General features: G+C 40.0%; 1 protein-coding gene across 1 annotated transcript in view; it reads right to left on the reverse strand.

Annotated features, from left to right (window-relative positions):
• Window positions 1-110: 110 nt before the first annotated feature.
• The window catches only part of DPY19L1 (dpy-19 like C-mannosyltransferase 1), a 35,563-nt gene continuing 18,916 nt past the window's right edge, over window positions 111-16,757 (reverse strand). Inside the window, exons 13-23 of the mRNA XM_083468781.1 lie at window positions 16,508-16,573; window positions 14,055-14,135; window positions 12,468-12,569; window positions 11,953-12,024; window positions 11,480-11,520; window positions 10,875-10,902; window positions 8,858-8,977; window positions 8,073-8,247; window positions 7,500-7,599; window positions 4,383-4,508; window positions 111-2,270 (exon numbers count right to left, since the gene is read on the reverse strand). Coding sequence (XP_083324907.1) covers window positions 2,114-2,270; window positions 4,383-4,508; window positions 7,500-7,599; window positions 8,073-8,247; window positions 8,858-8,977; window positions 10,875-10,902; window positions 11,480-11,520; window positions 11,953-12,024; window positions 12,468-12,569; window positions 14,055-14,135; window positions 16,508-16,573 — 1,068 coding nt within the window. The 3' untranslated portion in view covers window positions 111-2,113. The remainder of the gene's footprint in view (window positions 2,271-4,382; window positions 4,509-7,499; window positions 7,600-8,072; window positions 8,248-8,857; window positions 8,978-10,874; window positions 10,903-11,479; window positions 11,521-11,952; window positions 12,025-12,467; window positions 12,570-14,054; window positions 14,136-16,507; window positions 16,574-16,757) is intronic.

Raw genomic sequence — 16,757 nt, forward strand, 5'->3', positions numbered from 1 at the left:
TTCAGCTTTTAAAAAGAAACTTAAGGCTAACTGATGCCATTTTATAAATACTTGCTGACCAAAAGTTCCAACAAGAAAGTTTTCCAGAAATTATTACACAGAAGCACAAATATGAACAAAGCTTTTATTTTAACCACGAACATCAACAATTGGCATAAAATGCATAAAAATACAGTATTTTTGTGCTGTAATATAATTACAAAAGACATCTTCTTGAATGTTAATTTTCCACAGCCCAATCCTCATTAGTGGTTGTCTTAACAAATAGGAAACAAAATGAGGTTGTTGTTTTTTTAAAAAAATCAATTAAAACCGTTTCTTTAGCTCTCCTAATTTTAATCAATGTGAGACAAAACCAAAATATGGCTAATCCCTCTTATATCACTATCTTGAAATCCACTTTAATAGTCTATGTAATAAATTATGCTTCTTGCTGCAGAATTTACTACATTTAAGTCACAGACAAAGCTGTGCCTGCAGTACAGAGGTTAAATTTCAACAGAGAGCTGAACAAACAGTTTTCCAGATGGTTCCTTATCTAGATGATTTGCAATGTTTTTTAGTAGCTGTTGCATAAACAGAATTCATATTGCCTTTTTGGCAGAGTGTTCCCCCACCTCTCGCATATGACAATCTTGCTCTACCAATGAAAAAAGTGAATTCCTGCCTGAAGTGGAGCTGTGCATCATCATCAGAATCTCACTAAAAGCAGAAATCAAAATACGTGGCAGTTTTTTTTAAAAAATGGCAAAAATACTGTTGTAGTTTATTTAATATTTGCCAAACTATTAATTTTACTTTTACATAAATTAACTATTCTAAGATGTATAAAAGAGCCACAAAAATTGAAATGAGTTTATTTCCATTTATTTTACATTGCTCTAGTGGTTACATTTTGTTTCTCAGGGAATGTTATTTCCTATCAATTTAGACTCTCTTTCTACAAGGTAGGCAAAATATGTTCTATTACTAAATTAAGGCCAAAGCATAAAAAGATTTTTCTAAACCCTGAAAACTTTTTCCTTGTTAATATTTCATATGTGCAAAATTTGTTAAGTTTTGTCTACTTTGGTGATAAACCATTTCAACAGCTGGTAGCAAAAATACTGCTTACTAAAATTAGTTTCATTGGTCTGATTTTAGCAACTACTTTAAAAAGAAGGCTGAAGATTGTGGGTTGTGCACACTTGCCATCAAAATATGAAATTCAAAGTTATTCAGAATAATTTCCATGTAGAACAAAAACTGAAAATATATTACCTAGCTCTAAAATGACCTAAAACATTGGGGATTTTTCATCGGTTTTCATAAAAACAGCCACTTGCACATAAATGAGATAGTGGAAACTATCCAATTCCTTCACAAAAAATATACATATTCATAAAAGGTGCAATATGAGATGCATGCTGGGGGAATGGGGTTAGTAATATAATGTGGCGACTGTGTATGGAATGCTGCGCCTTCCTAGCTATTTCGGGTTGAAAGATGCACTGACTATACTAGGAAAGATCATCTGCCTCTGCAATTTCACTGATTTTGAAACCTGGCATACTTTCCCACAGCCATTTTTGCTCACTTGCTTTGGATCAGTATTTATTTAAAAATGTTTGAACACATAAACATTTGCATAGCAAATTTTAAAGAACTGACCCAAGTCTACGACTGAGAATATTTTAAAAATGTCCTCATTGTAAAAGTCTAGTATTCCCTGCAGTATACTGTACTCCTGGCACCCTAGCGCTTCCAATTCTGAACATATTTATTTAGAAGCCGTTATCATTTACATCAATGGAATGTATTTCCAAATAAATATAACTGGACTCACCATTTAAGGCTGATCCAATGAAGTAGCCCTATATGCAGCTACACGGTTTAAAATATGAAAAAGGGATAGAGCCTATGTAGGCACGAAGCTTTGGTTGCTACAACTGACAAAGGAACTTCCTGAGCATAGAATTCTCTGGAACGCAGCCTATGTCTAATGGTGCAATCCATTAAAATGAATGTCAAAAGTCCTGTTGGTTTTAATGGACTCTGAATTGAGAGCTCTCTTTTACTTAGTTGCCAGTTTAAAAAATACATATACTGTCAGAAAATGCACTGCACGGAAGAGTCATTCCCGGGTGACTTCTAGTACTTTGTATATATTGTTGTTGAACACTGTTCTGAAGTATGGCCTGGAATCCATGCTCATGAGGGTACATAAGGGAACTTTTCCAGCATTGGCAGTATCTTCTATATCCCAGATTTCTGGCATGCTGCAGCCGGGCCTAAAAAGGATTTCAATACTGTTAGCAAACAGGACACACATCATTTGAGTGAATGGCGGAAGAACAACACTGATCAAGTGTAATTATTTTACTGACAACAAAGCTGATACTTTACCCCATGACACTTTTTGACTTACTTTAATCCTAAAACCCCACTATCCCTCCTCTAAAGCCTCTCCTAAGGATTGGGGTCCCTCCTGAACAATGTGGGATGCAACTAGGAAACTTTCATTCCATGAACTAGTCAATTTAGGATCTAGGCCAAAATTGGACACCATTTTACACAGCTTAGGCAGGGTCCCGACCCTCAGGAGAGGCTTTATCAAGTGTGCAGATTCCTGCTGGGGAGAGGGGGTGATGGGAAACTTTTCATCCACAACCTTTCTTAGGATCCAGACTACAGTGGTACCTTGGGTTAAGAATTTAATTCGTTCCGGAGGTCCATTCTTAACCTGAAACTGTTCTTAACTCGAGGTACCACTTTAGCTAATGGGGCCTCCCACTGCCACCGCACGATTTCTGTTCTTATCCTGAAGCAAAGGTACTATTTCAGTGTTAGCGGAGTCTGTAACCTGAAGCGTCTGTAACCCGAGGTACCACTGTATTAAAATCACACCAACAGGATGGGTTCCTAGAATGTTGAAGGAGACATGACACACTTTTTAATTTGGAAATCCGCCATGACGGAATAAGACTGAGCTGCAGAGTTATAAATAGTCATAGGGAGAGGTGAGCTCTTAATATGTCATTATCTGTATTTTGAGTCTGATTTGGTAAATCTCCCCTGGAAAGGCTAATGTTTGATGCAACCAGTCTGGGAAAATTAATGAGCAAATGCCTAGATTTTATTTCATCGGAACTGAGAGAAGATGACGTCTGCCGGCAGCGAAATGACTTTTGGATTGATTTGGCACAAACACCAGCGTGTAAGACATACTGCAACAACAGCGGAGAGTCATACACATAAAATTCACACAGAAAGACATCATTGCTTATTTCAGCTCGCTTGTGGAAACAACTCAGAGGCCATGAAAGAAGGAAGGTTAACAACAGGAAGATTTAAAGGAACTATTGGAAAGACTATACAAGGCAGCAGAGATATGAGATGATCAGAGCCCCAACCGAACTTGAAGCATGGGAAGTCCCAACAAAATAATTATAATTCAGGCAGAATATTTGGACTATTTGATATGTATTTGTATAATTTGGAACATTTAATGTGATTTGACTGGATTGTTAAAATAGGCAACTTAATAAAAATGATTTAAACAAAATTTAAAAAAAAATCCACACCAACATTTAAACAATGCAGTGGAATCTAGAGCAAAATGCTATGAAAATTGGCATCCTTGCCAAGAAACTTTACAATGACAGTGCTGCTCAAGCAGCTTCATTCAGAATCTGTCCACAGTCACAATATAAAATGACTCGAGGGATGAGGAGAAGGATTTAAATCACACGCAGCTCTATCCAAGACAGGGGTAGCCAATGTAGTGCCCTCAATGTGTTTTGGACTCACATCCCCATTAGCCCCAGCCAGCAAAAGTCAGAGAAGACAGGAGCTGTATTCCCAACAAAACCAGGAGGAGGGGGCAGGCATGACCCCATTGGCTGTCCCTGATGTAAAAACCCATTTAATTTCAATGACCAATCCTTACTAAGGGTCCTCAAAAACTCAGGTTCCAAAGTTCCACAATGATGCCCATATGAACTTAAGAAAATCCTTAGAGATCCAAGTAGATCTTATTAATATTCAGAACATAAGAAGCAACAAAAAGCATAATATCATATTGTATCTGACACAGCGGCTACAAAAGCAAAATTCTAATTTTAAGGATTGCTTTGAAGATCACTTTCAACCATTAGCACCAACTACCCAAATTCCAAAAACTAAAGGTGGACACCACCAATAAGAGTTGATCCAATGTCTCGGGGTTTATAGAAGGTGAGTGGCCAAATTCCCAAACCACCTCAGCATGACAAGACGTCACAGAAAAGTCCCAAAGTTCTGCACCTGCACTTTCTCCTAACCAGCCAGTGCAAAGAAAGCACTTGAACCCCTTGATCACTGGTAGGAAATGATCAAGGTAAACTTACATACTGATTACTTACTTAGATCTCTTCAGGCACCAAGAATCTTCTAAAATGTAGTAATTTACTCCCAACTTCAGCAATTCCCTTTTAACTTCTTTTGCTGGTTTTCGGCTATACATGGAATAAACTGTTTTCGTTCTTGCCCTAGGAGGAAGAGAAAGCTACAAATATACCAAGTAACCAAGAAAAAATAAATAACTTGAGCAAACAATACACAGCTCATCACTGAAGTAAAGTGGAAAAGAATGTTTGCGGTATTGTGGAGAGAGCTAATTTACTCTGGTGTATTTTTTAAATATAGTTAATAACATACTTCATGAGATGTCTGACATATATATTTGTGGTAAAATACACAGGAGGATAAACAAAACTAGTAAGATAAGGACTCAAGGAAATGGAAAAAGCACATACTGGTAGCTAATACCTGATTTAGTTAACATTTGCCAGCAAATCAGAAACAAATATGAAATAATTTATGGAGCAAAAATCCTAACCCCAAATGGAAGGAAGGTGGTTACTTCCTGAAGTGTCAGAACAGAAAGTGAACAGCCTCACTTACCATGAGTTTTATTTTTAGTCCAGATGCAAGAGACAGAGAACAGCAAAGGGTTAACTCCTCCTGTGGCAGAAGGCAGTGCCAAGCAAAAACCTGGTGCTGGCTCCCAGGAAGAAGAGCTCTCTCAGGTTCAGAACTCAACTTTAGTAGGAAAAAACCCAGTACCACAGCTCCAACCCTGGGTGCAAAACGGGCAGACTTTTGGCTCAACAGCAATGACTAAGAAAACACACATAGGCCTAACATTGTATGTCAATGTGTTTGCTTCTGGGGATGCGTCCTTCAACAGGAGGGTTTTCCAGCTGGTATTTTAAGCAGGTGTTTGTCCCACCTTGGAATATAGGTAACTGTTTTGGTGTTGCCCTCCTGATTGCTAACTAGGGTTGGGAAGATGGACTTTCCATGAACTTCCATTATAGTAAGCAGGCAAGAGAGCATGGATATTCACTCAGTTACTTAAATATTTTGTGACAGAGATGCATTTTCCATGTTTCAGTCAAATGAGATCCTGAGTGGGGAGAGGCATTGATTTTTGAGTTTGTGTTCTGCCAAAGGGACTAAGACCAAGGCCAAGCTCAGATCAGGCAAAATCCAAGCAAAACTGGAAGCGCACACTGGGCAGATCTGTGTGAAGCTCAGGGTGAAGAATCCTATCAGCAGGCTTGAATGGTGTTGCTTTAACACAGACTAAGACTTACATAGAGCTTCAGTCTGTGTCAGTGTCTAGTTCCACCTCTTAGGAAGAAAAGCTAAAGGGGCTTTGTCTGTTTCCACAACTGTTGATTCTAATGGAGCAGGGAAAGTACCATTGGTATCTAACTGAGCCATGGCCACCTCAGTGCCGCAGACCCGAGGTTACTATTGTTCTTGGTGCATCTCTAAAGGGAGTCCTTGGTCTACCATCACATGGCTTGACAAAGCTACTGGAGAACTCTGAAAGGAGGAAAGTGGACACAGGAACTGGTGGGAGCAGTGATTGCCCCGAAGTGTCATTTGGACTGCTGAAATACACAGGGCAAGAACTTTTGCCATGGATGGGATGTTGGCTTTGTTGGACAACATCAAAGTCCTGGTCACCACCTTGATCTTTGTGATGCGCTCTGGGGAGAGCAACATCAGCCCCTCTGTACATTTGGCTACTTGAGGTGAACAGAAGTAGACCCTCCCTCACTATGCTTCCCTCTCCCATCTGTTTAGAAGCATTAGGTAAAGGTAAAGGGACCCCTGACCCTTAGGTCCAGTCGCGGATGACTCTGGGGTTGCGGCGCTCATCTCGTTTTATTGGCCGAGGGAGCCGGCCTACAGCTTCCGGGTCATGTGGCCAGCATGACTAAGCCGCTTCTGGCAAACCAGAGCAGCGCACAGAAATACTGTTTATCTTCCCGCCGGAGCGGTACCTATTTATCTACTTGCACTTCGTGCTTTCGAACTGCTAGGTTGGCTGGAGCAGGGACCAAGCAACGGGAGCTCACCCCGTAGTGGGGATTTGAACCACCGAACTTCTGATTGGCAAGTTCTAGGCTCTGTGGTTTAACCCACAGCGCCACCCGTGTCCCTCCTAGAAGCATTAGGGAGAACAAAAAAGGCTGGAAAAAAGTAGGGGTGGTGAAGTTCTATTGCCAAGTAGGATCTCTTTAATAGCAAGGAGATACTGCTTTGAAATCAAAGGCAGGACCACAAAACTGAAAGGACTCTCCTCCTTGGGAGGAATGCGAATATTTTGCAGTCTTTTGGCAGGCCTTGTTTTCTTTTAGAGGAGGAGTTTGCCCTTTGCTGCTGCCTGCTCTCCAGCTTGTTGATACAATAGCAACTCACACTCTTTATTTTAAGCCAGAAGAAACCACAGGATTAGTGAGCTTGCATGCCTGAAGGAAACAAATTTATCGCCGACTTACTCATCTCTCTCTACAGCAAAGCTTCTGTCTAAAGCCAATAACTATATTTTATTCATCCTATTTTAATCAATTTAAAAGCAATACAACACAATGCTATATTAAATCATTTAACATGTTTATTTGAAACTACCCAGCTAATTTCAAACTCATCCAACCCTGTATTTTGATCTTTCCTCCCAAACAATACAAAATAAGATTTGCTCAGTCCACCACCACCTTTGATCCATCTCTATAGATCATACTCCAGTCACCAGCTTCCCATTTAAAGCACCCAGTGACAACCAGTTGTTTTTTTAACCCAAGAGTATGATAATTTGTGAACAATATATTCAAAGCACACAGGGGGCCAGAGACCTCTATACGGTATAATAAACCAAAGGACCTGAAGAACACAAGCCAGACCCATTTCATTGTTTGTTTCAACAAAAAAGGTACACGCTGCACCTGTAAAACCTTACAGAATCATAAAAAAGAGGTAAGATTACACTAATCAAAAGTGGAAACAGCATTTTAGATGCAATCTGCAAAAGTCCAAGTATCCCAGCACACAAAGCTCCAGTTCATATAATTCAGGGAGCAAAAGGCACAGCTTATTCCCAAGTTTTTAGAAGTCTTGTTACATCAATTTCCTTGCTGAGTAAATCAGAATATAGCTAGCCTTAAAATTTGAAGTTTAAATCTTACCGTAAACCTGCATCTTCATAATGAGGATGGTTCACAATAGGCCGAAGAGCAGACAATTTTACACTTGCCATTGTAGGCATTGGACCCGCAAAAACAGCATCTGAAATATATAAAAGAAAATAAAAAATCAAACAATTGGGCAAAGTATTGTAAAAATGTAGAATAAAGTAAAGATGACTAAACTTTCTAAAAATCAGAGCTCGAAATGTACATTCATATTAATACATTCAGGCATGACATCATTCTTAGTGGCAAAACTAAAACTACATCAGATTTCATCCAATACTCTAATTGTTCTTAGATTGTTCTTGATATTTTAAAGTTATAATACTTCTCTACTTAATACAAGTCTTAATGTACTATAAAACAATACAATTACAGAAACCTTCGAGACTGGTCCTTTCATTCTTATGTCACTTACTATAAAACACAACATTGGGGAAAACAGCATAATAATCCTGTTCTTCAACACAGGACACAAAATTGCTGCTTGCCTTATGATAGATGCTGTAGCAGATACTGGAAAAAAAGCACAAAAGCACAAAAAAGCAGGGGGTCAAGTGTTTGTTTTACCTGGTTTGGTCTTTTCTTTTATCCATAACAGTAGCTCTTCCTGGGGCAAGTTGCTAAATTCTCCCACAATGCTCCATTCTCTTTGAAGGTTTGCTACTCCTTCAAATGCCATCATTGCTAAAATCGCAAGAACAAGTGTTCCAGGCTGGATTTTGCTAAACAGCCATCCAAACAGCTGATATGAAGAAATTAAAAGCCATTTAACTTTACATACAACTTAAGCTTCTAAATTTCCATTTTTTCAAAACACCAGCTAAACACCAGCTTAACAAATTACACGGAAAAACATGACAACTCAGTTCACGATACATTTTCCACTGAAATTAACAATAACCATAAACTCTAATATCAATATTAAAAGTATCCACTGTAGCACAGTGTGTTTATCTCCTTGCATGTTAATGCAATCAAAATTAAAATAATTAAGCTGTGTCATTTTATTGACTAAGGCATGGATGCTCTGTATGTATATCAATATTGACCACTGGAACAAATCTATGTTGAGAGATAAAATTAGACAAAGGTATTGTCACTAACACGAGTTTCCATTGATTTCTTATCCTTTATATTGTACATATGCAGTATGTTTTCTGTCAGCTCACAATATTTTGATAGCATGTTTTTTCTGTATTGTGTATTTAATAATAACTATATATTTTTGTAATTCTATAATCAAGTAATTCAAAATATTAAACATTTGGCATACTGAAATGCTACACCAGCCCCTCTGTAAAACATATTAAGTAAATTACTATATCAGCCGGACAAATAAAACAGTAGCTTACTTGCTTTGAACATATCAAGGATGCCATGATGCACATATGAGGTGTCAGAAACAGCTTTAGTCTCATAAATAAAATAGCAAGAACAGTAAAAAATATAAGCTGCAGTGCATGGTATACTATCTGAAAACAAACAAAGGCATAAGAAAATAATGCTTATTAAAAGAGCTGTCAAAACTATGAACATAAACCTATTAACTATAAGAAAGAAGATTTACCTTTTTATATAGATGCTCCTTGGAGCACTGCATTATTTTTACATTTAAACCCATTGGGGGGCAAGGGAGAGAAAGACTATGAATAAGAGACAAAACATTTTAGAAAGATGAATACCCCGTGGGAATAGAAGAGACTAGTTTGAAGCTCAATTTTAATGGCTGCGTTTTTCTGTACATTTATTTCATTCTGGTTTTATCCCACACCACCACTCTAATCCAACAATGATTTGGATGCAAATTACCCATACTGATGAGTTTCAGGGAAGATAACTCTGATGTGTAAATGGAACTTCCAGAAGTATAAGGATTTACTCATTCACTTTAATGAAGAATATGCCCCCTTTGCTGCCTGGACCTGTCCTCCTACACTGAAAGGAATTGCAAGATATTATGCATTTCTTCTGTGTGCACACAGCCCATGTGATTAAAGGTAAACTGTGGATATGCTTTGAGTAATCATTGCAATAGGGGTGTTGTGAACATTCAAGCAATACTGGGGCAAAGTACTGGGGCACAGCCATGTTCCCAGGCCCATTCTCATCCTGATATTCTTAAATCACCACCACCACATTCACTTGCTCCATAAATTCCCCACAAAGTACAGGAAGGTGTTAGATGCCTCTGCAGAGCATCTTTTCCCTCTGGGGACTGTGACTTCGTCCCAGAATCCCCAACAGAAACCGATAGCACATCATTTCCCCCCAAAAGCAGGCCTTGGAGGGTTTCTTCCCTTCAGAATTGACACCTGCAGTGTTATGTTTTCACTGAAGGTTTTAAGATTGGCAATCCCAATCCTGGGCAAGAAAAAATAACCTGCAGGGAGATTTAAGATGTTGGACTCTTTGCCCTTGCCCCAAAGTAAATTTCTGAGCTCTGAGGCAGGAATAGGAGGCAAAGTTAAAACCTGTCATTTGATACTTAGCACTTCACACCTATGTAAAAGAACAGTTTGATGTAAATCCACACCAAACAAGCAGTTTTTGTCCACGTCAAACAACTCAGCAAGGAAACTGGCCTATGTTTGCAATTTCAATTCTAAGAACCCTGATGTGCACCACCAATTTAAACTTCGGCAATCATTTCCCACTATCTCCATTGTTTTTCTTAAAGTAGCACTTCCATTTCCCACAGAAGGTACCTTATTTTTCGCCCCATAAGACGCACTTTTCCCCCTCCAAAAATGAAGGGGAAATCTGGGTGCGTCTTATGGGGCGAATGCAGGCTTTCGCTGAAGCCTGGAGAGCGAGAGGCATCAGTGCGCACCGACCCCTCTCGCTCTCCAGGCTTCAGGAAGCTATCCGCAAGCCCGGTGGGAGTACCCGCGGGGCTCACAAGGCTTGCGGGCAGCAGCCTGCAGCCCCGCGAGTGTCCGCAAGCCTTGCGCGCCCGGCAGGAGGTCTCGCCGGGTGCGCGAGGCTTGGGGCGGCAGCCTGTCGCCCGAAGTACGGGGAGCCCTCCGGAGGGCTCCCCCTGCTTCGGGCGAGTGTCTGCAAGCCTCGTGCGCCCGGCAGTAGGTCCCACTGGGTGCGCGAGGCTTGGGGCGGCAGCCTGTCGCCCGAAGCACGGGGAGCCCTCCGGAGGGCTTCCCCTGCTTCGGGCAGGTGAGCGCAAGGCTTGGGGCGGCAGCCAGGGTTTGGGGGGGAAATAATTTTTTAAAATTAATTTTCCTCCCAAAAAATGAGGTGCGTCCTATGGGCCGGTGCGCCTTATAGGACGAAAAATACGGTAACTTTTCTAAACTTATCAAGGGAGAGCTCAATAAGCAGAGTTGTAACGTAATTCATGCAGGATGAGATCCTTACCTCCCCATGATTGAAATTATCCTCCTGTCTGAACAAAGAACAGTAAGACTGTTATTTGTTTATTGCATAGAATCAATATGCCTTATGCTACAAATAGTTATTTATAGAACACATCCTCTGTTTGCAATCAAACTGAATTAAAAATATTGCAGTGTTTTTAATTTGTAAGTCCCTTAAGTTATTACAAAGTTACGATAAAACTGTTACTACTAAATTTATTTTGTAAACTTATATTTTTATCAATCTGGGGGCTACTCATATGTACAGATGCTCTGATGCATTTGTTGAACTGCAGTAAAAGTCTTTCATTAATTTCCAATTTTCAGTAGGATCACTGCTTTAAAAAATGTAATTACAGGGCATGGAAGACTACGTGGCAAGACCCCTGTACGCACACTAATTGCAACCCAGCTAGATTACTGGCATGTTCACAAGGCATAAGAAACATTTACTTGCTGTACATATTCATTCCACAAAGTGATGGGAAAACTAACTGGAGACTAGAAGTAAACAATAGGAGCAAAGCTTGGCTGCACAATTACATATAGTCCTTTAGGTAATAATTCATTCAATGGATTTGCACTCTAATTTCAAAATTTATTTACCTTTCAGACAATTCCTTGCGACACACAACATGTTGAAATGTCTGTGAACAGACAAGAACATGTTTTAAATAGCCTTTTCTCTAAAGCAGATTTAATCATATGCCAAAATTACAATTTCCCAAAGGTTAACAGACAAAAATTTTCAACTACATACTTTGGAATAATTGCTCTTTTTAATAGCAATTCCTTCTTCAGGATTATGTAGACTAGATTTTCATTTTTGGTAATCAACATGCATGTCTTTAAATATGCCTGCAGAAATAGGTCTGGTATATAACAGAACATGTAGATGAAAAGCCCAGATCCAAGTTCATATACTTTGATTTGGGTTTTTGGTCACATGTTCTGCTTTTTTTGTATGTATGTGCAAATACATGCATGCTAGACATACTCAAATTTAAGTATTCATTGCCTCCTTTTAGAATACTATACACACTAAATGTAAACCAGATGCACAACAGCGAAGACCTTACCTTCATAACAATTACTGAAAAAACGACAAGAACTACCGGAAGTAGAAGTGTCTTCATGTACTTTACTGGAGTCTGAAACACAGTTTCAATGGGTGGTAAATTTTATGCACAGTAACTTTTCTTACAAAACCATTTTCTTTTAAGACATTCTTACTCTAGATTTTCACAATGAACCTCTCCCCAAGTTATTTTATCCAAGAAAAATTGTCAAAACTATTGTGCAGTTAATCTGAATAATGTTTTTCAGTGATTCCATTTGTTCCCCGAAGCTTTCAACCTTCACTGTTCATGAACATAAATTATGGCCTGTAATAAAGTCAAGACACTGACACTTTATCCAGATATTTTGTTCTACCAACTGCTAACTCAGTTTCATTAAGCAATAGAAGAATCCTGAATTGTTATATTTGTTTAAAAAAATAGCTTTCCAATCAAACATTATTTTTCTGATTAAGGAAGAAAAAACTGCATAAACATTAAGGTGTTCCATACTTCATCCACTGATTTTTAATTACCTGTTTTTCCATGAAATCAAACTCCACAGCACATGTGTACATTGAAGTATGAAAATCCCTATAACCAGTAAATTTGGCCTTCAGCAGGTTGCTTATATGAGCCTGTTAAGAAATTACAGTGAAAATGTTTGTTAAATGAATTATTTCAGAGATTTAAAAAAAAATAGAGTGGAAAGTACAAAACGTTGGATTATGCTACATTAAAATTGGTTCAATACAAATAAAAGATCATGGAAATGTCTGAGAAAAAGAACAGTAGTTAATTTGCCATGTTAAGAATAAACAACTTGTAGACCATATAGTAGACACTAGGTGAGGGGCTGTCAACTTTTTGGGTGGGTGAGCACATCTGAAATTTGAAAGAAGTGCCCTTGGGTACCAATCACTAAATGGCTGCTATTGGGCATGGTGTAACACGAACTGCCACATCTAAAAGGGCAGAGAGATGGGATAGTAAAAGTGTGTGGACATGCCTCCATACGTAATGGGAAATGCACCTATATTATCCACTGCTGTGTTTGCTCAGAGATAAATATTCACAGCTCTCCACTGTTCAGAACAGGACTGGGTCCAATCCCAGCATCCAATGAAAAGTGGGCATGTTGAAGGATACGTGTTCATTGTAGGAGAAACCAAGTCAGTGCAAACAGAAACTGTGGAGGACAGCAAGCAGCCTCTCTCACACATTGTGGGATTCTGAGGAACTACTTACCAAGACTTTTTGCGAGTGTCATAGGAGGTACACGTGGGCACAATATTATCAATGAGCACCACATTGGCAACCCCTGCACCAAGCCACAGATAACTGACATGTTGCAGTTTTATTAGATGAAATTTGCGATGCATCCAGTGGAAGATTATATGTGTTTAATTCTTAAGGTGCATCAAGAAGATGATTGTAATTTTGACACTCTATAAAGTTCAGAATTCAAAATTTGTGCTCAGAAATGTATGCTCTATGAAAGAGAGAATTTGGGGTGGTGTTTGTTTAATAATAATAAATAATAATAATAATAATAATAATAAATTATTTATATCCCGCCCTCCCCAGCCAAAGCCAAGCTCAGAGCGGCTAACAACAGTAAAACAATCAATTCATTATAAAATCAGTTCAAATTGAATTAATGGCAACCATTGGGCTAGAGTTCTGTGAGGATTACCAAAGGAGGGGGTCAGGCTGTGCCTTGGCCAAAGGTCTGGTTCTGAGTGTTTTACCATCCTGACAGATTTTATTTGATTAAAAGAATCAAACAACTACACTACTTGAAAGTTTTGCTGAGTGTTCAGCAATGAATGTTTCTTTTCAATAGTTTGTAACTCTTAATTGTCAATAAATTTTCAGAGTCCCCTATAGGGAGAGACTGATTTTTAAACCACCATGAGGACTGTAGCTCTGTGAAGGGAATAGGGTCTCCAAACAATTATCAGCACCCTTAAGAAACTACATATCCCAGTATTCTTGGGGAGGGGGTTAAAGTGGTGTGCTACTGCTTTAAATGTATAGTGTAGATGGGGCCTATATGATGAAGAAGACATACAAGAAGAATTCTGACAGTGAAAAATGAAACAAGGAAGTTTTAAACTTACATCATCAGCTGTTCCAAATATTAGGCACATCAAAAACTTCAAGGTAATTGTCCCCAAAAAGCAAGAAAATCCTTCAATGGCCTGTAAAATGAAAGGCATTGTTCAACTGAAGAGCAGAAGCAATACTCAGCATTTAATACAAGAGGCACTTTAATTAAAATACATTATTATTATGCAACTGTTTCTCTTGTTCTTAACTACAATTTTTTATTACCATATTTTTCGCTCCATAGGGCGCACCGGACCATAGGGCGCACCTAGTTTTTAGGGGGGGAAATAAAGAAAGAAAAATCCCATTGGCTGTCTTGGCTTCCTCTTTAGCCATGCACAACCTCTGCAGCTGGGAGAGGCTGTGCGCGGCTTCGTTTTTAGCCGCGGGGCTGGGGCCGGGTTGCACAGTCTTGCCGCCGCTCCCGGAGCTTGCGGGCTGGGGGAGCGCTCCGAAGGCTTGCGGATAGCTGCCTGAAGCCCGGGGAGCGCAGTGGGAGTTGGCACTGCGCTCCCCAGGCTCCAGGCTGCAATCCGCAAGCCTTCCCGCCGGGCTCCGAAGGCTTGCGGATAGCTTCGTGAAGCCGAGAGAGAGAGAGGGGTCGGTGCGCACCGACCCCTCTCCCTCCAGGCTTCAGTGAAAGCCTGCACTTGCCCCATAGGACGCACACACATTTCTCCTTCATTTTTGGAGGGGGAAAAGTGCGTCCTATAGAGTGAAAAATACGGTATGTTGTGTGAGAGCTGAAATGGTAGGTTTTTTAAAATTAAACTATTGGTGAAAGTGAAGTGAAGTTTCTTATGCTACTTTCATGCAGAATTTAATATTCACTCCCTCTGATGCTGAATTTGGATGGGCTATGCTGATGGCTTTGTGGCCATAACAGAGATACCCATGCACGCATGGAAAGATTAAGCATATTGGAGTATACGAAACACTTTGGGGGGAAAACACCTGCAAAAGAGGATCAATCTTTCCCCCTAAACAAGTAAACTAGCTGTTGTACATGCAACCTCTCAAGAATACAGGAGAACAGCAAGAAATAAGTGCACATAGCCCACCAAGATGCCAGAGACGGTTACTTGAGGTTTAGAGGAGAGTGAAGTCAGGAGGAAACCAATGCCCACAAAGGGCTGTCCAATTAGTCCCTCAGAATGCCAGTCACCTGCACTGTACAACTACTGAGCTGTGATGCCACCATCACACAGGTGACAGGTTTAGAACCGAGGAGAGGTTACAGGCAATACTAGACCGTGCAGCATCTAGAGCATAGGAGGCTATAATGTCCTCTGACCTTCTCCTGTTCATTTACTACTTTGGCTTCCCACCTACAGAGGTTGTTCACAATATGTGATGGATTCAAGGATTCAAGGCAAAAGTCACACACAAACACACCCCACCCCAGCTGACGTGTAATGCCAACAGGGAAGTGAATGGCTGCATGAAGCAATCTCAGAGCGCAGCATTTCATTCAGGCCTTACTTGTTAATAATAAAGATGAGGTTATAGAAAACAAAATGATCTACAATGCATCTACAGTGGTGCCCCGCAAGACGAATGCCTCGCAAGACGGAAAACTCGCTAGACAAGAGTTTTCCGTTTTGGAGGTGCTTCACAAAACGAATCTCCTATGGGCTTGCTTCGCAAGACGACAATGTCTTGCGAGTTCCTGCTGGTTTTTTCCCTTTCCCCCCCTTTTTTCTAAGCCGCTAAGCCGCTTATCAGTTGATCCGATCAGCAGATAAGCCGCTAAAAGCCGCTAATCCGTCAATGGGCTTGCTTCGCAAGACGAAAAAAACCGCTAGACGAAGAGAATCACAGAACGGATTCTTTTCGTCTTGTGAGGCACCACTGTATTTCATGTAGTGTTCTCTCTCAAGAAGCCCTTAGCAAATCAAACAGGAACTGACAACATTCGCAAAGTTCAGGTATTCAACTTACCAAAAAGTTGCTTAAAAGGGACAACAGTTTCCCAATAAATTATTCTCCTTAATACAGTGGTACCTCGGGTTACGTACTTAATTCGTTCCAGAGGTCCGTAGTTAACGTGAAACTGTTCTTAACCTGAAGCACCACTTTAGCTAACGGGGCCTCCTGCTGCTGCCGCGCCGCCGGAGCACGATTTCTGTTCTCATCCTGAAGCAAAGTTCTTAACCTGAAGCACTATTTCTGAGTTAGCGGAGTCTGTAACCTGAAGCGTATGTAACCCGAGGTACCACTCACTATAAATACAAAACACATTCAGCCCCCAAACCAGCTATCAATAACTCAGCTGCTGGCCAAGGATCCCCAAGGCCTTGGGATAGCCTTCCATCAGCCCAGCCCAGCCCCTTCTCTGCTAGGCCCAGATGCTTTTCAGTAACATGTGGCAATGCTGGCTTTGAATGGAAACTATCACCTACAAATCATCCTACTGACCAACATAGCTGGTAATATATTTATAACACAAAATGTCAATCCTTACCCATACGCTGATACCTCTTCTACTACACATTTTCAGGATGTATTTAGGACCCAGTTCAAGAATACCCTGAAAATAATTAAATTAGTTCATTAAACAGCAATTTTTATATAACACTCCTCTCAAATGGAGTCCAGAAGGATGAAACAATAAATAAGCCAAAATGAAGTTAGAAAATGCTCAAAACCAGCATTGTAAAAGTGTTAATACCAGACACTGAAATTATTGTTTTTTTTGCATTACACTTCCATAG

The sequence above is a fragment of the Podarcis liolepis genome, assembly GCF_965112155.1.
Source record: "Podarcis liolepis genome assembly, chromosome: 12".
Lineage (NCBI taxonomy): Eukaryota > Metazoa > Chordata > Lepidosauria > Squamata > Lacertidae > Podarcis > Podarcis liolepis.